General features: G+C 39.5%; 1 protein-coding gene across 5 annotated transcripts in view; it reads left to right on the top strand.

Moving 5' to 3' along the window:
• CNOT4 (CCR4-NOT transcription complex subunit 4) overlaps positions 1 to 16,013 on the top strand; it is a 75,575-nt gene extending 59,562 nt beyond the window's left edge. For 3 of the 5 annotated variants that reach the window (XM_005480725.4, XM_026798084.2, XM_005480726.4), the window contains 2 exons: positions 14,412 to 14,624; positions 15,419 to 16,013. In XM_005480725.4, coding sequence (XP_005480782.1) covers positions 14,412 to 14,624; positions 15,419 to 15,720 — 515 coding nt within the window. In that variant the 3' untranslated portion in view covers positions 15,721 to 16,013. The remainder of the gene's footprint in view (positions 1 to 14,411; positions 14,625 to 15,418) is intronic. The other 2 variants (XM_005480727.4, XM_014272545.3) reach the window with 1 other exon arrangement.
• The last annotated feature ends 7,263 nt before the right edge of the window (positions 16,014 to 23,276 follow it).

Genomic DNA, 23,276 nt, shown 5'->3' with positions numbered 1-23,276 from the left:
AGGTGGAGTATTATGTGCCCGCTTAATTTTGTGCCAAAGCAGATTGGTATTTTGGTTCTTCGGTCTTGCCAGACTGGCTTTACTTAAGAGTAGGCCCTGGAAGTGCATTGTGACTTTCAGGTTGGCATGCAGGTGTTGACCAGAGTTCTTAAAGTCGTGCAAAAAATTGTAACAATGGTAATTTGTGGCAGATGTCTTGGCTGGGTCATTCCCTCTTGCACATAACTGAGTGTCTGCACAGTAAAACATTAAGTGCTGTTCATTTCTGTACTTCAGATGGCCTTAATATTATGCTAATCTTGACTGAATGGGTGCTTGCAATGTGTGTAAGAGGATTCGTCCTGATTCTGAGGGCCTTGATGTTGGAGAAAAGTAAATGTGAAGTCAGGCCAGTTTAGGCTGCCCTGAGTGGATTAATAGGCTCCTGCATCAAGCATAACAACTAAGGAGCTAATTGTAACAATAATTGTCTTGATTAAAAATTTACTTCTGGGGTTTGAAGTTCTTCCATACTTCCAATGTAGCTTGTCCCAAACAAATTCTTTTCTTGTAACAAGGGAAAATATTGTATTACATGAATAATGAACTGCAGGTAGAAAGTCTCTGTTAGCTCTTTGTAGCCTTGAGGTGGAGAAAACTTCCCCTGGAGATGTTGCCAGTATTATTTTCTTTTCATGGGTTTTAGAAGTACTAGCTTTACTATAAGAAAGTGACCTAGGAAGAAGTTAGTGGGTTTTTTTGAGCTCTAGTGCAAGAAGTTACTTTGCGGTACTTTGTCGTCTTTGAAGGTTTTTTTGCAGCTACTGTACTGTTGAAGGGTCTTTAGGCTGATTCAAGTATGAGCATGGTCCATACTGCTAGGGCAAGTAACTAAAAACTCTTTACACTGGCAATAGCAAAGTTTTAAGCCTGAAACAACTGATATTGGTTGCGCAAAAAAAGTTGTTTCTGGTATGGAGTAACAAAGTACAGCATCCATAGCTGCACTGTTGCTCCCTTTCCCCTAAATTACATACAACTTTCAGAAAAACAACAGGACATCACTCTTCAACTCTACCAGTCAGTTTTAAAAACTGTTACTTTGAGGGGTCAGTAACAAGACTATCTTATAACCTGGGGGACCAGAAAAATCCTTTAGTGTTGAAAAACTGTTCAGGTTGATTTCAGGTTTGCAAAATTATTGCATTATTTTAATTTTAGTTAGCAGTTTGAAAATGGAGCTTTTTTTGTTTGTAGGAGACTTGTAGATCTTTTTTTCAACTTCTGAAAAGCATGTTGTATGGTCCTGGTTGATGCCCAGCCCAGGCCATGTGCTTCCCCCATATGTTTTAAGGTAGCAGAATTGATATGTAAGTATGTCCTTTTTTTGTATGCAACTGCTACAACCAATTAATCCAAAAATATTTTTGGCAAATATCGTGCTAAAACCACAATAAACATCTGCTGTGGTAACCATGGAAAGTTTTGTGTTGGTTTTAATCTGTTGTTATAGAAAATATTGTTAGTTGACTGGCTGACAGTTAGATAGCAGTTGCTGCAGTGCAAACACTTCTCAGCTGATACACGTCAGCTTTGATATGTCTTGAAAAAAGGATATTTTGCACAAGGATGGATTACTCCTTTTCCTGCTGCCAGAAATCAGCTGAAGTCTCAGTTCTGGTTTAGTTTGCTGGGTTATGAGCTTATATTATTTATATTTATTTTAGTGCTCTAACTGCTTCAGAAGTACAGATAATTTGCAAGTCAGGAGATGACCTCATAGCTCATCTTGTGTGCTGACTTGATAGTTTCCAGTTTTGTTGTTGTGTTAGTTTGTTTTTTTTTTTTTTAATGTGCATCTAGAATACAGGTCTCTCAATGAATCTCTATTTTCTGTTTGAAAAAAATAATTCCTGTTCTTTGTTTTAATCTATCAGTAGCAAGTATTTAATTACTGAATTTTCCTAGTTTCCTCATTTAATTTACAGATACATCTATTTGGTGGGGTTGGGGAAAGAAAGTTGTGTCCAAGTACAGAGAACTCCTGTGTATAAGACTTTATCATACCCTAGCTGACCTGCTAAAAAGGTAGCATATCGTAAGAGCTGTTTAGCAGTATGGAACTGTCAACCTGAAGCTCATTTCTCTTGGTTCTTTAGTTAGTCCATATTAGGATGTTTTAGTCAATGTTACCAGCTTGGCTGGTTCAGATATAACAGGAAAAGAAACTAAGTGCAGGGGAAACTTTGCATTCTGTCTCATAGCAGAGACCTTCTACTGCTGTAAAAGCCACATGTTTCTTAAGGTCTTTGATCACAGGTTTTTACAGGATTATAAATTCCTCAAGTAGTTAATACTGGAGCAGTTACTGGTAAAAAAAAGGAGGGGGGGTAGGAACAGGCACATGAGTCTGTATCTGCTTGCTCTATTTAATCAACCCTTTTGAAGCTTTTTATTTATGTCAAAACAAGCAGATCTAATAACTTCTATAAATTCACTTGTTAGTTTTCTAGGCTTTCTGAATTTGAGATGGTTTCACTAGGTGTATTTGTGGTATGGAAGCTTGAATTAAGAAAATGTTATCTTGTAAACTGCTGCTGTTTCTACTTTAGACATTATCATTCACATGAATTTGAAATGCTCCTATGTGACATGTTAAATGTAATTTGCTGAAACTGCCTTGTGTTTATTTGAGCTGTGCTGCATTCATAAACTCACAGCTTCAGGCACGTCTGTTCTGTGATGTACCCAATTGAAATGGAGGAACACAGGCACTACCTACATTTCTTTTTTTTTTTTAATTAAGCTCTCAATTAAATAATTTCTATATGGAATTTGGTTGCTTATTTCTTAGAGGAAGTAGTTAATTATTAACTAATTTTGTGGTTTCCAGTGAAATGACACAATGACACATGACTGACTTTATAGATTTATTAAGCATGTGTTTGAAGTGTGTCCTTATCAGGCATACATTTGTCCCCAACCCATATTTAAATGAACTTTTTGATTGATTGATTCCCAGAGTAACTTTTTTTCTTCCCTCACTGTATCATTTTTCAAACTGTAGCAGATGTTTCATCTTGTCGTTTTCAGGGACAATTTAAGCTTATTGCTGTTCTCTGGAGTGGGATGGATTAGATGGTTTACTATGAAATTATAAATGTGTAACTGTGCTTCAGGAGAAAAGTCCAGTGACTTCTTCATGAACACTGTGATTCTTGCTGCAAGCAATCTTCCCCTAGATTGTATGCAAGCCATCCTGAGAGCATTGGCCAGCAGCTATGCTTTGTTCTGCAGATAATGCCAAGGGAAAGATTGATTTACTTGCAGCAGTGTGGGTGGGTGTGTGCCTTTATTTTTATTTTACTATAGGATAACAGGAAACTCTTTGTCATTTGATAGCTAGTACACTATCATCTTTGCTACCCTACTGCCTGGTGGTGTGTTCAAAAATAATAGGTATAATATGGGATCTTAGAATAAGGTAGGATTCAGATTAACAGTGTCTTTTGGGACATATGTGTACAAAATGAGATGTATACATATTAATTTATAAATATAAATATATGATTTTATTTCTTGAATTTACTGAGTGGATGGTACTCATTGATTTTGTTACATAGAAGTACAGTTACAAACTCACAGAGTTAAAAGGATTAGGAAAAAGTTGAAAATGGTTAGTCCACATTCCCCATCAGTTCTGCACAAGATGAATTACTTGACATTTTAAAACACTGGCTATTACTTCATTTTGTAATTTCATAATTACCCTGAATGTAAAACTTAATTGTAAGCTCTATGTACACCAGAATAATGAGGTAGTTTGGACTCTTCCAAGACTACTCCTACACCTACACTCCTGTGTATATTCTTCCCAAAAAGATCATTGAAGCCCCTGAGTTGGAAGGGACCCACCAGGATCATCAAGTCCAATTTCTGACTCTGCACGGGGCAGCCTAAATATTATGTCTCAAAGCTTTCTCCAAATGCTTGTTAGACAGAGACCATTTATATATATCATATATTAAAAATCTAAATAGAGCAAAGAGTCAAGTGGACACAGACAGATATGAAGCATAAAGAAATTAACCTTATTTAGGATGGGGAAAAATATTTATTGTCGTTGAAGATAGCCATTGTAAAAAGTTCATCAGGATATTTTAATTATGCAGCTGACTGATACAGGAGCTGCCACAGGATATTTCAGAACATGAGGGTTGAATGAAATAAGTCTGTGTAATAGAATATAATGAAGAATCAAAATTTCCTTTTCTCGAGACCTTTTAGTTTTGATATTGTGGCTTATATCTGTTGAATATGTATATCCTTATTGATTGATATATGTATATTTAAAGATGAGACTTAATAAATGAGTAGGCAACTCTAATAATTTTGGGTGTCCCCCAGCAGTGTCTGTGGTAGTGGTGTTGCTCTCCTTATCCAGACACAGATTAGCACGCATGTCTTCATATCATGGCTGCATTTAGGTTTTTGGGAAGCAGTAGCTGGTAGCAGAGAGGACAAAGCAATGATGGTTTTATTAAGAATGTCCAACATCTTCCCACCTAAAGTACTGAGCTCTTCCATTTCTGGCCTATTTATGGTGTTGCATCTTCTGCTGCTTTAAATTTTCTGGCCTCTATGCTCTCCAGCCATTGAATTTGCCTTGGACATCAAATCCTTTCTTGCCTAATGCTACCTTTTAGACAAGATTTTAGTAAAACAAGGGAAGATCCCTATATGTTGGCTGTGGTCATATTACTTAAATACTATTTACAGCACAAAAAAAGATGACTTATCAGAATAAAGTTTAACATGTTTTCCCTTTAATACTAAGATTCCTTGTCTGACTTGTTATTTTCCCATAATATACTTGCATTTCCATTTGAGAGACATATTTTTTAATTTGGTCTTTGTTTTTTTTGTCTCCTTTCCTTGGGTTGTTTCTATTTCGTGAAAACAAACAGACATATACTCCAAGCCTTGTTTTATACAGTCTTGGATGGAAACAGAGAATTTGTGGCATAGGAGCTGACATTTTCCTATGGTCTCAGGATAATGATTTGATACAGGGTTTTGGGTGTGTTCTGCTACTTTGCCTTTTCAAAAGAGGGTTTGGGCTATGTGGTATTGCTGTCAAAGTCAGCATGGTGTAAAAATTCTCCAAGCACTGTGTAAAAAAGGCATTTGATCCTATACCCTAGCAACAAGAATGTGACTTAAACAGTGGCGCCTCACATCCCTTTATTTGGATGCCATGGTAAAACATTTTCCTGTACTCTTCCTCTTGACCTGACAGTACATGAAAGCCTTAATGCCTGTTTTAAGTACTGGTTTCCTTACTCTTAACAGTAAGAGAGGCATTAGTCAATTATTTTTCTGTCCTAATCTTTTTAAGAAGACCACTTGCTCACTTGGTGTTCTTCCTTGGTCTTTGGCTTTCCAACACCAGCTGGACAGAAAGCTGAGTGTCATCTTTTCTGTGCCCCCTGGCTAGATCTATGCCTGCCTGAAGTCTTTCTGATTGGGGGTAAATATTGAAAATAGGAAATCTGGTGAACATTTTAGCTGATACAGCTAATAGTTGTAGGTGCCACATGTGGCATTTCCAAAGGCTTGCCTCTTTTCCAGAGTGCAGAGCAGCTGCTCTCAGAAGTAGATGTGTTGCCCTGATAATAGGGTCACTCCTCATTTGAAACTGCTTTGAAATTGTAAAATGAAAAGTACCTTCTGTAAACAGCCCTCAGCTATTTACATTATTGCTTCTACTGATTCTTGTATATCCTGGTTTCCTCAACAAAGATGACTGTTAGTACAGCCTTTTGCTATTGAACATTTTGTTCTTTGCACATCAGTCCTTTTGCTCGCAGCACCCCTTTTTTTCCCATGGAGGTCCTTAGTCCTCCATCCTTCCTCTTCAGGAGATGCTTTGTGTCTGTGTATCCCCACCTTGAAATTCATTCTCCTTTTATTTCCTATCATAACTAATTTTCTGTTTCACTGGTGAAGAAGTGTTCAGCGCAATATGGAATCAATCCATTTTGAAAATAAACTTTTGGCTTGCTCATTTCTGTTTATCTGGAGGAGTTTAACATTTTTTCTTGTGCATCCAGGTTTAACCTGAATAAAATGGAAGTGGGATTTCAGATTAATTTCAAAATTATTAAATCAGTGTCAAGATGGAAATCCGCTGTGGCTGTTCCTTTTCTTAGCTCTGCTGTCTTGTCCCTTAACTCCCATTCACTTCCTAAATTGACTACAAAGGCCTGGCTTCCTTGGTGGAATCTTCTCATGGTCTCTGAGAGAACTTCATCTGCAGCACCTGTTCTTTAAGTCCTGTTTCTCCATCTGTTCCAAAATCTCATCTTGCCCACCCACCCTTCCTTCCAGTGCCTTTTCAGTGCTAATACTGCAACTGTTTTCTAAATCCTGTTGAAATTTTTTTCCGGTCATTATATAGGTGATACTGTTTCAAATAAGGCTTGATACATAAATATCGGTCTTCATCTCTAGCTTGGCTTTAAGGTCTTAGAAAATTTTTTAAATCTTTGATTGCAAGATTTTAGGCATGATGGTGAAAGACAGGCATCCTGCTTTTTTTTTTTTTTTTGGTAGCAAGATGCCTATTTTTAAGTGTGTAATTTTATTTTGGAAGAGTATGTATGTGACAAAAAAAAAAGTGGAAAAAACAATCCTCCAATTTGGCTGCAATGTATCAGAGGAGTGACTAATCACATTAACTCTACTACATTTGAAATAAACATAGGGTTGGCTGAAATAGGTGGCCTGAGTAGCTGACTCAGTCTGCATTCTGGACTGTTAGTCCTGTCAGCTTTTTTGGTAACTTTCCAGAAACAGGGAGAAACAAGCAGACAGGAGTTTTTTCACATCAAATTTCATTACTGTTTTTGTCTGTAGTAGTGTCACCAAAAGAGCTTCACCTACACTAAATGTTGGCTTTTGCCTGGGTCTTAGGAATGGAAGACTGCATTTATTGTTAATAGAACCTCTTTAGGTCTGGCTCACCAAAACATAGAAAGGCTGTTTCCTTTCACAGGTAACTGGTAAGATATTGGGATGGCTCTGCAGTAGTGTTAGAGGCAGTTCTGATGTTTTATGTGTCTCCTTCCTCCAGCAGGCAGATGCTTAGCCTTGGGATGCTTTTCTGAAGTCACTTCAAAATATGCATTAGGTCCCTGGCATGAGTTAAAAGGTGCAACTGTCTTAGTGATGTTAAAAACATGGCATTTTCCTTTTAAAGACTGGAAAGTGAGTGCACTTGGCATTGCCACCTCAGTGTCTAACAAAAGGCTGTGCCTTGGCATGGACCTGAAACTTTGGCTCTTTCTTTGGTATATTTAACAAAATACCAGTAATGATGCATTTCAGCAAAAAGTACAAATAATTCTAAGGCTTTCTGCATAAATGTTTTCTAAGTACTTCAGCTTCAAAAACAACTGAGAGAGCCAATATAATATTTTTTTTAAATTGTATTGGGGCAGGAGCATAAATTAATCCTGAAGAAGTAGCAACTGAAAGAGCAGCTTTGCAAACAGAGTTTCTCCTCCCAGTACTGCCAAATCACATTTGAGGGCAAAAATTTTTTTTTCCATCCCTTGCCATCTCTTGGTTTCTTCTACACAGCCTCACTTGAACTTCATCTTGTCCTCAGAGGAATTATTTTAAAAAACTTATTTTAAAAATAGGTCACTTCTATTAGAAGACAGCATCTAATAATCAGAATGAATTTCATGTCATGGAAAGTGAGAACTTGGTTTTCTTGCAGTTTATCTAATTTTCCCACAGAATTATTGAAATAATCTACAAATATATATCAGCCTTAATTGTTTGCAGATGTAGGAAGATTAGAAATGAGTTTATCATTTGCCAGAGTATGCTTTCATTGTGCTAATCCTGTTCTCAGAGTCTGAAGTTGGAGGGTTGGTTGAATGGTTGGATATTCCTGGGATCCAGAATCTCTGTAACACGACAGGCTCTTGGTAATTGTAACTATAGCTTTGAGGATCTCAATTTTTTCTTTGCAGTTTCTAGTTCCTGCATTGCCCGTAGGGCAAATTTCAAATATTTTGGTTTTATTTAAGCATGTATCTATCTGTGTACCCACAAGTACATTTCTATATGTGGGCTTTTCTTTTGAAGTCAAAGTTTGTTCTATTGACAAACAGGGTAACCTGGTGAGATTTAACTCTGATGCATGATATGAGAGGAAGCAGTTTAGGTTAAAATGGACTTTATTTCCCAGATGAATGGAATTGCATGCTTTCTGAGCTTTTTAATCAAACTGTTCTGTGTGTAGGATTCAAGTATCTATTTCATTTGTTTCAATATCGTAAGTCTTTGTGCACTTAGTTTAGATTTATGGTAATATTAAAGATTATCAGCACCAAACCTATTTTCTTATGGAGTCAGTAATAAAAATTGTGGGATGCTCTGGAAACATTTTGTAGGAAGTCAGTCATGTTTTTCAAAGCAACTTGGAATCTCAATTTAAAATTTGCTTATAGATGGAAATTGGGTTGCTGGCTGCTATAATTATGGTTTGGTCTCTTGAGCTGTGGTAAGTGTATGTGAATCACAAGAACTCCCCAGAATACTTGATGTAACACAGCTTTTCTCAAGCCTGATAAAATTCTGACACTGTACATGCAGGCAAATATGGGTCTTCTTACTGCCCTCATATTAATGTTGTAGAAGGAATTTCTTCTGAAAATAAATGACATTTTTTGACTCATAACATTTACGTAGTCACAGAAAGATAGAGCGTGGTACTGTCAGATCATCATCAAAAATCATTTAGAAAATCTTATTTTCCCCCTTTAAGTGTATACTTTAGAATTAATATATCTTACTTGATAATTTGGCTAACTGGCAAGTTAAGTTGCAGTTGGATTTATTTAACATGGAAAAATAGTGTGCTTCTGTTTATGTGGCTGTCTTTTAAATTGAGTGGAATTGCTATAACCATGGAAATCAATATGGAGTGGAAGTAAAATGTGCTTTATTTGCAGTATTTTAAAGCTGAGGGTAGTCTGGTGTCTCTTGTCTACCAAGGCCAATTTTGTAGGTGTGTGTATGTACATAAATTGTATGTACATGTGCTCTTTTGTTTCCCCAGCTCGTAGAGCTCGTGACTGCGAGACTTTCACTTGACATTCATGCTGTGAAATGACACTTAAAAATCTGGGTTTTGTGAATTGTCGATTTGTTTCATGTGTAGACAATGTTTGTGAGGCTTTTAAAGGTTCACTGCAAACAGCTTTACCTTCTAGTGCTCCTCTCTCTTGATGTCTCTCTAATGTGATGAAGTGGCTACTTGTGTTCCTGATGAGCCGCCCTGCTGTTTATATGTGGACAGTTTCCCTCTTCTCTAATCTGCCAGTAACATTCTTAAGTCTCTGTGAATGGATGAAACTTCCTTTTTTGCTTTATGCATTGTAGGATTTCTAGGAGTCATAGATATAGAGAGTCAATGAAGCTGAGAGAGAAATCCTTTAGGTCACAGATGTTTAAATGGGATTTTATTTGTGATTTAAACAATTTCATGAGCAAACAAGCTTATTACTCATACTGAAGTGAAACAGATATAGTTCATATAATAACTGTTTTGTAGATGTTTAAATATACAACCTTTGAATGAAATGCTTTTGACTTTATGTAATGTGATGGTCATAATTTTTTTGGATGTGACAAATTGTCCTGTCTTTCTCTCTCCCCCTCAAAGGGAAGTACTGGACAACTCTTTCAAAACAGAAATACAGTGAAAAGTTATTTTGAGATCAAAATAGAGAAGCCCCAGTCACTTCTCAGAATAGGGCAATAGGCTGTTTCGGGGAAAGCACTTGGAGTCTCTAAACAGGGTAGCACAAGGCAGAGACTGGGATCAGAGATGTCACTTGAAAGGGTGTGCTTCCCTGGTGGCCCCATTTGTTTCTAATTGAGTTGAAAGACTCTTGGTGAACTCCTGGTAGTCCTGCCTGTTCTTTTTCCCCCCTCATTTTTCTTTGGCTTCAAAATTTATTGTACAGTGTGTTTAAAGATTTCCCAAGACCCTTTTTTCGGGCAGGTTGTTGAAATAGCTATTCTGTTACTGAATACACCTTGGTAGTCTCTTTGCTTCTTTTGTTGCCATTCTTTGCAGTCAGGTATGTGGCATAGGTCAGAAGTTTATTTTTCTCTCAAATGATGATTCCCTCTGATTTTATTTTGCTTGTTTGACTCTTTTCTGTAGTTGACACACTGCATGTCTTGGTCTCGCATACGACATACTGATGGGTTCTTTAAAAATAAATAATTGCCACCAAGAGTTGCAGGACTGTTTGCTTTTCAGTGAGACTAGGATATTTAGGACTTGGAGTGAAGGTATTTAATGTTTTTACTCAATTAGCATGAAAATAGGCTTTTGTAATGGCTTAAACTTGCTTTTGGAATGCAAGTTAGGTAGAGCAAAGAAATGTTCTTGCTTTACCTGTAATGTAATAGTCTTGTGATTTTTCCTATTGGTCGTTATTTACTTAAGCATGTGCTGGGTGAATTTTGCTTTGGATTTTACCATAGGCTTGGGTCAAAATTGGGGCAATGATTTGAAATTATCTAGTCACTGTGGAGTATTCATTTTAGTGGGCTTGTCTCACACCAAGAAAGCTGGCAGTTGTGCTATCCCATCAATATAGAAGATTGTGTCAGTGTCACCAAAGTGGCACAGCCAAATTAGAAACACCTTTGGGTCTTCATTGCAGTGTCATTGTCAGAATTTTGGAAGTCACAGAACAGCCTTTATCAGTGCAGCAGACACTTTTGCACACATCTTCAGAAGTACTGATTATGTGCAAGAGAACAGTGTTCTGGCTTGGCCATTAATCCTCTTCATGGCCTCTCCCCCAAATACACACTGCTTTGCCTGATTTGAAGGAAGTGTTAAGGCATTGCAGGTAGAGAATGAGGTAAAACTGCTTGACTGTCTGGTAGGATGTGATAAGGGGGCAATGATTTTATTTAGAAATTCATTAAGTGACTAGTTTTATACAAATTAATGTTCAGGCTTCTCAGAATGTGTTATTTTTCTTAAGTTAACTTCAAATGGTTTTTTATTTACATTAGATGGACAAGTTGCATTTGTGAAGAAGCTTTTTTTTCTTTCCTTGTCTCATTCTAGGACAGTGGTTGACTTGGCAAATTTTACATACAAGTGCTTTTATTTCACATTAACATACCACCTTGGACAGAGGAAAATTTCAGTGCTACACGTGTAGATCTGTTCACCCCTGTAAACACAAGTTTCCACTGGACCAGACAGGATTATGAAATGTACATTAAGGGAAGACCAGAGTGCAGGCTGTGGTTTGAGAATGTTTTTCATGTAAATAGTTCTGCTTTCAGTGATGCTTCACCAGGTTATTCTCTATTTTGGGAGACAAAGGGCATGAGGGGGGAGAATCTCATTTATCTTAGTTTATAAAACACTTTCTTTGCAGTCATCTAGGTTTTACTTTGTTTTCTTCTGTGTTTTCCCACTATCAGTGGGCATGCTGCTTTAAGCCTTTTAAGATTAGCCTGTGGAAGCAGACAGCATTTTTACTCAAGAGAGGGAAACTGTTGTATTGGTTCTCACACCCCTAGGTTGTTCACACCCCCAGATTGTAGTGTCCAACTGTAAAGTCTGCTAATAGTCAGAAAACTACTTTTTCCAACCAGTTAACTTTAGAAGTAGGGAAAGATAATATGCAAATGCCCTTTTAATTACATCTGTATTAACTGAGAACTAGCTTTTTCTCATTTTTAACTGTGGTCCTAGCTTCATCATGAAGCATAGACATATTTAACAGGAAGAACAAACCAGCTGACGGATGAGTAATGATTTCTGAAGAAATGGTTTTCCTTCAGTTGGTAGAAGTGATTTCCTGTCTCTGGGGTGGATTTGCATTTTTGCTTAGGCTGTTTAAAACGTGCCAGAATTCAGCAAAGAGGTGCTTGGGTTTTTTGTGTCAGGGGCCAATATTTATGTCCTAACCTGCCTTGAAGCCTCACAAACACACCTGTTTGGGAAAGACAATAAATTTTTTGTAATTCTCTATTTTGTCGCTTGTATACCTAGGAGCACAAGATTTCATCAAACTGACTCTCTCATAGATAGCAAACAATACCATTTTGGTAGGTACTGAATCCTTTTAGGCCTTTCATCTCTTGACTTCTGTGAATCCAAGTAGATTTTGTTCAGACAGTTGAGGTGAAGAACAGTCTTCCTCAATTTATTATTTCCTGTTGTTTTGTGTTAGAGAGGGTACCCAGCAGTGGTGCACTATGCCTGCCTCAGACAGCAGTGTTTCCTCACCAGAAAGGGCCAGCCTTTTCCATTTCTTGAGAATCTTGTATCTAAACACTTGCTAGCTTTCTTGACCCTTATGTGTGCTGTATTGTTTTTTTTACATGGAGAATAACGTGACAAAACATACATATTTTCTTAGCCCAAGGAGACCTAATGCCCTATGACATTAATTTTCCTATCCTGTTCCTTGTAACATCCTTCAGACTTTGTCTTAATCTTCCTCGATGACATGTTTCAGGTAGTTTACCACAGGTTCATTTTCTTGCACAAGAGCTTTGAGGCATGTTGGGGGTTAGTAAAGTTGGTGACTGAGACCCTTGCAGACCCCCAGCTCACAGGTGTTGAGATGAGTATGCTTGCTTATGCAGTAAGCACTTTTGTGTGCTTTTTGCATTGCAGTAGAAGTAAATAATTAAACAGAGCTATTTCTTTGCATAAGATTTTTGAAGCAGCAGTGAGGAAAAAAAGTGGAAACTAATGGTGTACAATGCAGAATTTGTTGCGGTTATTTCTGTGATCGTGAGCTGGCTACTTTTGTTCCAAAAAGTTAATTTAGAACTCTCAAATGGGCTTATGGATGTTCTAGAGGATTGTGAACCATATCTCTTGAGGAGATTTTCTTCTAATACTTTCTAAATCTTTGATTTATTATTTTTAATCTCAGGATTGTAGGTTTTGATGAAAAACATGTGGCACTGAATTCTTTAAAAGCATTTATTCTGTGCAATAGTGTTCCAAAGGAAAAAGGAGGAGCTGTGAAATTACAGGATTCAAGTAGTTTTCTTGTTTGGTTTTGGGGATTTTTTTCTCCCCCTCTCGTTACTAAAAGGTGATTGCCCAGGACACCACTTTTTTCTGAACATGCAGCTTTACAGAAACTGCCAGGGCAGGTTTGATAGCAATTGAGACTGCTTTCTTTACTCTCCAATATAAGGTTGTGAGTTAGTGATGGCCTCTAATTTTCCAGGACGACTTAAATCTGTTCTGTTGATGATGAAGTATCAGTATTAGGAGAGTATCTCTTTATAGCAATTCTGATTGAGATCAAGGTCCTTTCCTCAGTCAGGACAGGCAGAGATATTTGGGGGGGGGGGGGAAAAGGTTATGTTCTAGATATTTGTCAAAAAGACAAGCATGTGCCAACATACTGCCTAACTCTTCCTTTCCAAATAAAACTGACCACAAGCTAATAAAGTATGACTTGCTGTATGGGACGATAAATACTGGAGTGCTCATGTCTGGTTTGTCCTGCTTTGAGATACTTAAAACGAGAGATGGATCACAGAACCAGATAGTTTGTTCTAGATAGCATGGTGTGATTTTTGTGTTGAGGGATCATTTGCTGTAGTCACATTATCCTGTTGTCCTTTACCAATATGTCTTGAAATGTTGAGGCAAGTAGTTGAGACTTGACTGCTTTGGTGTCTGATTTGCTTGTTACCAAAGTTTTGAGGATACTGCTGTGTCAGAAATTATTCTGAAAAGTCATTAAGGAATTTTCACTACTGTTCTTCAACTGCAAGAGGAAAATTCACTCCCTCCAACTTCATTACCATTTCCTTCGGAAGAACATCTCTAGGGCTGTGAATGAGCAAGCTATAACAAAACTAAATACATCTGTGATTTTCTTCAGCCTCCCTGGTTCCATTTCTATTCCAAGGCCCTACCTAGCCTTTCTTCATTTTGGTGCACATCACCCTTTTGAGCCTGCTGCCCATCAATAAAGCAGCCAAATTGCAGCAGCTATTCTCATCAAGTACCTGGTAGATTTTCCCCTGTTACTAATAGAGGGAGAGCCACTGTGTCCTTGATTATTCGAGTTTCTGAATCAAAATGGGGAAATAAATATTGGGGGAGGAGTTATATCTTTCTCCCATTCCCTTACACTTTGTTTAAAACCTGCCAGCCCCTCTGAGTAATTCATCAATCATGGAAACACTGACCCTAGGTTTTGGACAGGGGAAGTATTAAATTATTAGCTTAAAAAATAAAAGCAAAATCCCATACCCCACCAAAGAAGGACATCTGTTTCTAACTTCAGCTTTTTATTTTTTTATCTTTCATTTTTTTTTGTTGGTAAATCTCCCAGACAACAGCAGTTCTGTAGAGAGTTTAAATATGAAGGAATGGCAGGACGGGCTAAGGGCACTTCTACCGAACATTAACATCAACTTTGGTGGACTGCCCAATGCTTCCTCCCCCTCCAACGCCAACCACAGTGTACCAACGTCCAACACTGCCACCACCGACAGCCTGAATTGGGACAGCCCTGGCAGCTGGATGGACCCCGCAATCATCACAGGTAACCGTTTCTCACTCCTTCAGCTCCACTGGCAAACCATCCAATGGGAATTTGGCACAAACTGATTTACATCTGGAAAAAAAAAAAAAAAGAAAAAATAAAAAAGAAAAAGTCAGTATGCGGTGGTCTCTTCCAGCTTCCATCCACAAAACCTCAAGGGTCCAGGAACTTTTGTGGAACATCTAGGTATAACAGAGCGTCACTTAGGCCTTTGCAATGCATGCCCAGGACCTTTGCAGGCAGTCAGGTGGAGCAGTGCTTTCCTATAGGCTCAATCTGTAAGGTGTCCCTTCTGCTGGATGGCATGTCCGGTATGTGCGTCGCTGGTCCTGAGGCACTGGAGGCAATCACTGGACTTGGTTATTTAAAAAGGGACATACTCCACTTGTTTATAAAGCTCTCTTTTATAAGGCTGTCTGGTTGTGTCTCCCTGTTAGAGAGGCTGAAGCATGAGTCAAGTAGGCAGAATAAAAGGTGAAGCATGAGTGTACTGGCAGCTTAGTGTGGTGAGGTTATGTTGACAAGGAGGCAGTTCTTGAGCAGAATGTTTGATAGAAAAATGTGTGTTTTATGAAGAAGTGCTCTGAGGGTGAACTCTCTCCTATCTTGATTTAATGTTAAATGTTTTTTGGGCAGAATAATTATGCATAATAATGTAAAATGCATTTTCTGTACAAACTAATCATGTTTTTTCATTGTTGCTTTTTGCTAGGTTAAATTGACCTCCTTCATGGTCAGTTTGTTGCTTCTCCTCTGACTTGCCTGTACCCCTGTTTTTTTTCTTCTTTTCTTAGGTATCCCAGCCTCCACAGGAAACAGTTTAGACACTCTTCAAGATGACAATCCTCCACATTGGCTAAAATCTCTTCAGGCCCTCACAGAGGTGGACGGCCCCAGTGCAGCGCCATCACAGACACACCACAGTAACCCCTTCGGCACACAGATCCCTCTGCACAGAGCCAGTTGGAATCCCTACTCTCCTCCTTCAAACCCCACCAGCTTCCATTCCCCACCTCCAGGCTTTCAGACAGCCTTCAGACCCCCCAGTAAAACCCCCACAGATCTACTACAGAGCTCAGCGCTGGATCGTCATTAGGAAAGGAAGAAAAAGAAAAGAAGAAAAATAAGACCCAAAACGTTAGAAATGCAGGAAGTGTCCCACCCTGACTCCTCCCCACGCCCACCTACTGTTCCCTGTCATATCTTTCTTTCTGAAGAATCCAGTTCCTGATCAAACTTCCCCCCCCAAATGCAATGCCATCACAGGGTCATGACCATTCTTTTTGTTAAGTTTCTGCAGAAACAGTGTTTGAAATACGCTGTTTGAAATACTTTCTAACCATTCTAAGAAAAAAAAAAAAAAAGAGAGAAATCAAAATGCAGTCTCAATGCTTCAGGAGAATATTACTGTCTTACGTCTTTTGCACATGAGTATTTCTGCCTAGTGGAAAAGTGTCAATCTGCAGTAGGGGGAAAAGTGCAATGCAGAATCAAATGCAAGAACATAAAAATGGTATTTAATTTAAATGAAGTTACTGAACATGTGGGGCAAGTAGTGGCCCAGCATTTATTTTGCATTCAGTGTGGCACTACACAGGGAAATTGCTATGTTGGGGTTGGTTGGTTTTTTGTTGGTTTTTTTTTTTTTTTGAGCAGGGGATTTTATTGCATCAGTCAGAGTTTGACATGAAGTGTGTTGAAAGACAAAACACTTATAGCTATGAGTAACTGGCATGTTGCTAGAGTGGTTTAAAGAGGGGAGAATAAGATTTTTCTTTAATTTTGGCTTTAGATTTCAAGTAAACTTTAATGTTTTAAAAGTATTCACAGATTTAATACCTAGCGTATACGTAATATAATTATAAGCAGCTGAAACACGAGTGATATTTACTTCAGTCTTTCTGTCTCCTCTGTCAGTCTCTCTTTTTTTTTTTTTTTTTTAAAGATTCACCTGATTTGGGCACTCTGGGATAGCACTGCATTGGGGCCACATGATCACCATCAGGAGCAACCTCTGACCTCCTCTGCCTGCAGCTTTTACTTAACCCTGTAGTTTCTGGACGTTTGTGCAGTATTGAAAAGACAGGAAAAAAGAAACAGATAAACATGGTTATAACCTGACGCTAAAACTAAAACCAAGGAAATGTACCTCTTTCTTCAGAATTAAAAACTAAAATCTTAAATAAAACAGAAAACTTGATGATGACTTCATGTTTGCTTTCTGATTTTTTTAACCTTGGATTTTTAATTACTGCATCTGGTAAAAAGTGTATGCTATTGCATGTTTGGGGTTTTCTTATTCATCTAAACCAGAACTACTTTATCATTGGAAATACTGCTTGGTGTGGTAACTTCTGTATTGAAGGGTGGGAAAAGCATAATACTTTAAATCTTTTAAAGGGATTCTGTTGTCTTTACTCATGGCAGTAGCTTGAGGAGTCAGTCTCTGTTATTGGTGCTATCATTTTAAATCTGAAGCATGAAAATCTTGTTTGTATTTTCTGAATTAAATGCCATGGCACTTGGGGTGGATAGCATACAATAATATACCTGAAGGTATGGCAGATAATTTGTTACAATTCCCTGTGTTCATCAACAGCCTTGCATAAATGTTTAAAATATGTCACTGCACAACAGGGGATGAAGAGCTCTTAAAGGACAGAAGGCCTCCAGTAAGCTTTTATACTTGCAAGCAGACATACTTAAAATCTGTAACCTTGTGGTTGGGCTGCTGTTTGATGTAGCTTAGGAGGGTGGCAGCAGAGAGCCTGAAATTCTAAAGGTGCCTGTGCAGAAGGATCTCTCACCTGATGTGAGCTGCACAGTTCAGGCTGGCCGCCTTCTGAAAGTGTTGGCTGCTGGCAGGGGCAAGGAAGGGAATTTCCACTGATGAACCCTAAATGGGGATGGGGTGGGGTGAGGAACTGGCCTGTCAGGAAATGGGAACAAATGCTGAATCAGCCACTGGACAGAGGAGCAAAGTCTTGAATCTGCTCAATGTGTTTCTAAATATCCTGTTACACAAAGCAGGACTTGGTGGCTACATGCTTTTGCTCTTCTTTCACTTGCATTGCCATGTTAGTGCTGGATTTATTACTCTGTATGAAGGGCTTGTATGTGCTCTATCTGATCTGACAGCATTGCTGCAGATGAGTCATGTGCCCTAGTTACCTGGGGGAATGTGCACACCCTTTGATGCCAGTGCTCCCCAAAAAGTAAATTATGTTTTTGTCACCCAGCCATTTCCTGTAACTGCTGCTGGTGGGAAGAGAAGTGCTGCGGGCTGGAATGGCTTCATCTATGGCAGTGCCTACTGGTACCAGCGGACTGGGGGTGCTGCCCAGCAGGAACTGTCTGCTGGAGGTGTTAGTGAAGATACAATTCATCTTTGGTTTGGACTTTTTTTGTCTCCTTCCACAGTTGATTGGCATTTTTCCACCTTTAACATTGTTTTAGAAGGGTGCCCTTCCTGACCCTGAAAATTAGCAAGGCTCCCAAAGCTGCTCCAACTGCTTTCTATGTACCACAGCAATTCCTGAAGCTGCTGCCTTCTTCAGTTTTTTGCTTGTCCCTTTGCTGCAGTTTAGGGGGTGCTGTGGCAGCCCTGTGCCCATGGTCTGCTGCCACTGGAAACCAGGTTTTAGCTGCCTGGGAGACACTTCCGCCCTGCTGCCATGCAGCACCTGGTGTGGTTGGCCTGCCAACAAACCCTCAGCCTTCAGGAAGAAGTTTGCAACTACAATGCTGCCTTCTCCTTATGGTGCTGCTTCCCCAGGAAAGACTTCTTGGTGGGTAACGTTGGCATTACAACAGTAAGGTGTATCAGTGATCAGACTGCTATGTGCTGGGTGCAACTTTTGTCACATTTAGCCTATTTTTGTGTCCACTATCTGATTTGGATTCTTCATCCCCTCAGCTGGGAACCAACCTGGTGTTGCACTCTGTTCAACTGTGTGGAGCTTACCTGGGTTTTTCTCCTGAAGTTTCAGATTTACTGGTAAGGGGGAGGAAGGTGGGTTTTTGTTTTATTGGGGGTTTGTTTTTGGTGTGGTTTTGGTTATTTTTTTTTTAATCGATGGAGTTTTCCTATGGCAAGAAATTCTATACAGGAACATTTACTGAAAAGAGAACATCAGTGTGATTGTCTTAGTTCACGGTCTGTTGTTTCTTATAGTGTGTGGATACTTGCAGCTCTTTTATGTGTTAAGCAGTGAACAGTGCTTGACTGAAAGGCTGGTGACACAGGACTGGCAACACATTTGGTAGATAACACATTTGGTGTAAAGGATGGGCCAGACTTCTCTTCTAAAATGTGCATGAGTATGTGTTCAGGGAAGGAAGGGGATTGTTGGCCATGAATGTGTTGGTATAAGAAGCTGTGTGGCATTTTTAAACAAATTTACAATTCAGGTGTAGTAATTTGAGGGTGAGCAGTGCTGGATTGATAGTAAGAGTTCCTGCCCTATGGCTTCCCCTGCCCGTCTTTCTAATATCAAACAAGGGAATTATGTTTTTTCTAGATACAGCAAGGAATAAAATGTCACCTTCTGGCTGAGGTGAAGAGCCATTGTATGAATTCTTTTTCCTTTAAAAACTTTCATTGCCTGGTTGGGAATCAAGTGTCAGCAGGTATGTGGTGTTGTAAAAGCAGTGTCGTGAAAGACCTGTTTTAATCACAATTAAAATAGAAAATAAAATTTAAAAGGGCAAAAGAAAACAGCTAAAAAGGGGAAAAAAAAGTTAAAATGTTAAAAGAAAAGTTAAAAAGTATTAAGGAGGGTCACTGGCAACTGGCACGTGCTCAGCGTGTACCAGTTACAGTGAAGTTCAGTTTTCCTCCTGCTGGGAGGGCCCGGGGGTCAGGTGTCAGCCGGTGCCCGGGTTTGACCCCGCCTGGTGACCTGAGCAGCAGCTGCTGGGAATGAGGGAGGCTCTGCTTCTCTGCTGAGCTGATGTCAGGTGCATTCACCCCTGGCACCCCCTGCCTCCTGCAGCTCCTGGAACGCTGCTGCAGTGCTGCTGCTGGGACAGGCACTTCAGCGGTGCTGGCCACAACCGACTGGGTCAAACTGCACCTTCCTTGTCCCCGTTTGAGGATTTCCTGAACTCAACTTTTGTTTTTCTTTCTCCATCACAGAATCTTGTTCAGTAAGGTTTTTTTCCCCTTAGATGCTCATATAATCATAAACACTGAAGATGTTAGATTTTAGGGAAAATGGGGGATGGTTTTAGCTTTGTGGTTTTGTTTGTTCTGTTTTAGTTTGGAGTTTTTTATAACTAGGTGGAGTTGTCATGCTGCTGTGGAGATTTCTGGGTTTTTTTTCTTCTGGTGGGAAGGAAATGGTCATGCAACACTTTCCATCCTTATGCTTGTAAAAGAGCTCAGAAAAAATCACTTTAAAAGCTTGTGGTTCCTGGGTACTTATTGTTCATCCCTCTCTTCAGAACGTGTGGAAGCTGCCTAGTTGTAAAGGAGCTTGACACTAGTGTTGGTCTCTAGCACACGGAAATCCAGTGCTTGGCAGGTGTTGCATTGCTTGGGGCTAATTCCCTCTGGGGAAAGCTGTTGTGCTGGGATAAAAACTCACTGCTCAGAACTGAGGTGTGTCAAGAAGCTGAGAGGTGGCAGCAGAGTGCTTGAAGGGTTGGGGGACTGGGGTTGTCACCAGCCTGACTTGAAGGGCTTGTAGGCACTTGTAACATCTTGAGGGGGATGACCTCTCCTCCAGTCCAGCTGGAGTTCTCAGGGTGGCCAGAGCCTGTACTGTGCAGTGGTGTTTGGCATGAGGCTGTGCTTTGAGTGCTTGTTGCTTTACATCTCCAGTAGCGTGTGGCTGCATGGCCAGCTGTGGATGTGCTTGCCACTTCACTGGTGTGTGGTCATCTGTTCCAGCTGAATGCAGATGTAAGGGCTTGTGCTCCTTCCTCTTTGCCCTTATCTCAGCATTTTTTTCCTTCTTTGGGATGTTCAACTGATAGCCATGCCCAAAGATTCTTAGCTTTTTCCTATATTTGTAGCTTTGTAGATTTTTAAGATTCAGTTGTATGGTTTCTAGTACCTTTCCTGCCCTCACATTTTAGAACAGTAAGCTAAACCTTTCTAACACATTCTTGAAATTTTGTTTAGTCTTATTTTTAAAAAGAGAATTTCTGGCAAGGACATCTTGTTTTCCACCAGAACTTGAGACATAACAAGGAATAGGGCATAGAAGCCCTGGGGCTGACCTAGGGGTGGGTTACTGGGGCAACTGTACCTGCTGGATATCCTGAGTGATTGCACTTGTAAAAATGGTAGGAATCCTTTATCACAGGTGTGTATATAGCCATATCTGCACACCCAAAAGCTTTCATTCAAGAATTGCTTTTTATCTTACCTCACTTAATATTTTTTGGAAAGTTTCTGTCTTTTGATTCCAGGCAGCAATAGGAAGGAGCTCTTGAGTTCTCTTCTCTTAATAGCTGGGACCATAAACAGAGCTTCTAAAGAATAAAATTGTGAAGTATCATCATAGCTTTGTGTTGCAGTGTAAGAAAAGGCATAGCCTCAGGATGCTGTGATCCACATGCAAGAGTATTGTTAATGAGTGAGGTGTTCACCTTCCCTACTTTTCTGGGCTATGCCTTGCCCAAGACACACTGCTGTTATGTTTCTGTGGCAAACTGAGGGCTCTTCAGATGGAAATGGCCACACAAAGTTGTTGCCATACCAGTTCAGGGAGCTGGAGTGACTTGTGGTGCTCAGAATTGCTGCATTGTGAGGGTTTGAGGTGAGTTGGGTGACCTGGCAGCTGCAGATTTGTTACTGGCTTTGCTGATGAACAGTACTGGTCTAGGGGGGTCTGATGCAGTGCCTTAGGTGTGGAAGTCATTTGAACAGATGTGGCATCACTGCAGAGGAAAACAGTACAAAAAAGTCCTTTTTAATCTAAAATCTGTGGGAGAGTGATCTGCCTGACATCTGATGGTCAGGAGGTTCCATCTCCTACAACACAGGTGAGTCTTTCAGTGGGATGCAGTTATATATATATATATATATATAAACATAGTTACTGTTGTTGTCTCCTGAGAGATCTTTGTAGATTGCTATTTCTTTTCCCCAGTCCTCAGACTTAAAACTTTGACAAAAATGTGTGTGATTGAGGTGCATAGAGAGAGAATGAGACTTGCTCAGCTCTTTCCTCCTCCTACCATCACTTAAAATGTTACTGTAGAAAGCTTGTACTGCCAGAAGGTGGCCGTTGTTTTCAAGCTCACAATGAGTGTGCTTTTGGAATTTCATACTTTTAGTATTTGGATGTTACAGGTCCCAGCACTAATCTTGGCCAGATCTCCAGAGAGTCTGAGATCTCTTCTGCCAGTGCTGAACAGTCACAGGAGGCTGGTACACCAGCCTTCACTGGAGAATTTCAAGTTGTGACCAAAGCTTGTTTAGCTCTTTTGAGATAAGCATGCAGGCTGAGGTTTACAGTGTGGAGTCTGAAGGTTAAAATCCTGTTTGAAAAAAGAACCAACTGGGAGTGCTTTGTTCAGACACTCAGCAGAAAGCTACTGCTTCTGAGGTTTGCCTGGGACAGCATGGGTACTGAGTTGGCCTTGCAGCATCTCCATCCCACTTCAGATGGTTTCCTGCAGTTCCAAGGTCCAGCTCTCTGCAGGATATTGAATGTATATAATTTAAAATTTTAAAAAAATGTGATATATGTGGTTCAGTGGATGCTGGCTCCAACAGGAACCTCTGAGTAACATGGCAAGAATGTGTGGGATTATAGTCTAAGAGCTTTGTTTCTTTCAGTTTGCAAATTACTGAAAGCTTCTATAGAGTTGCCTTCCTCCTCCCTCCTCATTTGGTAAATAAATGCAAACTGTGCTTCTTGTTGCCTCGCTGATGGTGCCTTCCTGAGTTGAAGCTGAGTGTGGCTCTTCACTCTTCCACTCAGCTCTTGCTGTGCTGGTCCAAGGAGCTAAGGCAAAGACTAAAGGGTAGATAGGGAAACTTCTATAGAGCTGACCTTCTTGCCCTTAGCCCATATTTCTTTTCTTGGTTCTCCTGCTGCTTGAGATGACTTTTGAGGAAGACTGTGTGCTCTTTCTTGTTGGAGAAATTTGGCTAGGACAATGATTTGGGATCAAAGAGTTTTGTTAGGAAGCAGAGTTTGCATGCATGCATTAAAAAAAAAAAGTCAGGAAAATGTTACTCCAAGGAAACTTTTCAGTTTTGTCAAGTAAATAATTTTTAAAATGCCAATTGTATAAAATGCTTGATTCAAGTTGACAATTTTCTCTGTACAAAAACTACTGTGTCAGTTTTTTATTGAAAATGCCAGCTTTTAGTCATGACACTTCATGTGAAGTTGCTGACAAATCAGCAACTTTCCAGACATGTTTGGCAAAAGATTTTTATATCTGCAATGTGCATAATTTCAGTTTATAGTTGAAAGCAAGTGTCAATCTCTAATATTATGTAGCAAAAAAAAAAAAAAAAATCACACTTTTGGTTTTGAAGCGTCACTCAGATCCAAGGGAGAACAAACTGAGTCCCAAATGTATTTCTTGAACAAAAATCTCTTTGGAGAGAGAGAAGATTGTAGTGAGGTTTTTTGGATTCATTAAAACATAACAAGGGAGAGGAACAGAGAAAGAAATAGATAGGAA

The sequence above is a fragment of the Zonotrichia albicollis genome, chromosome 4 (genome assembly GCF_047830755.1).
Source record: "Zonotrichia albicollis isolate bZonAlb1 chromosome 4, bZonAlb1.hap1, whole genome shotgun sequence".
Classification (NCBI taxonomy): Eukaryota; Metazoa; Chordata; class Aves; order Passeriformes; family Passerellidae; genus Zonotrichia; species Zonotrichia albicollis.
This window is presented reverse-complemented; position numbering and strand designations above follow the sequence as displayed.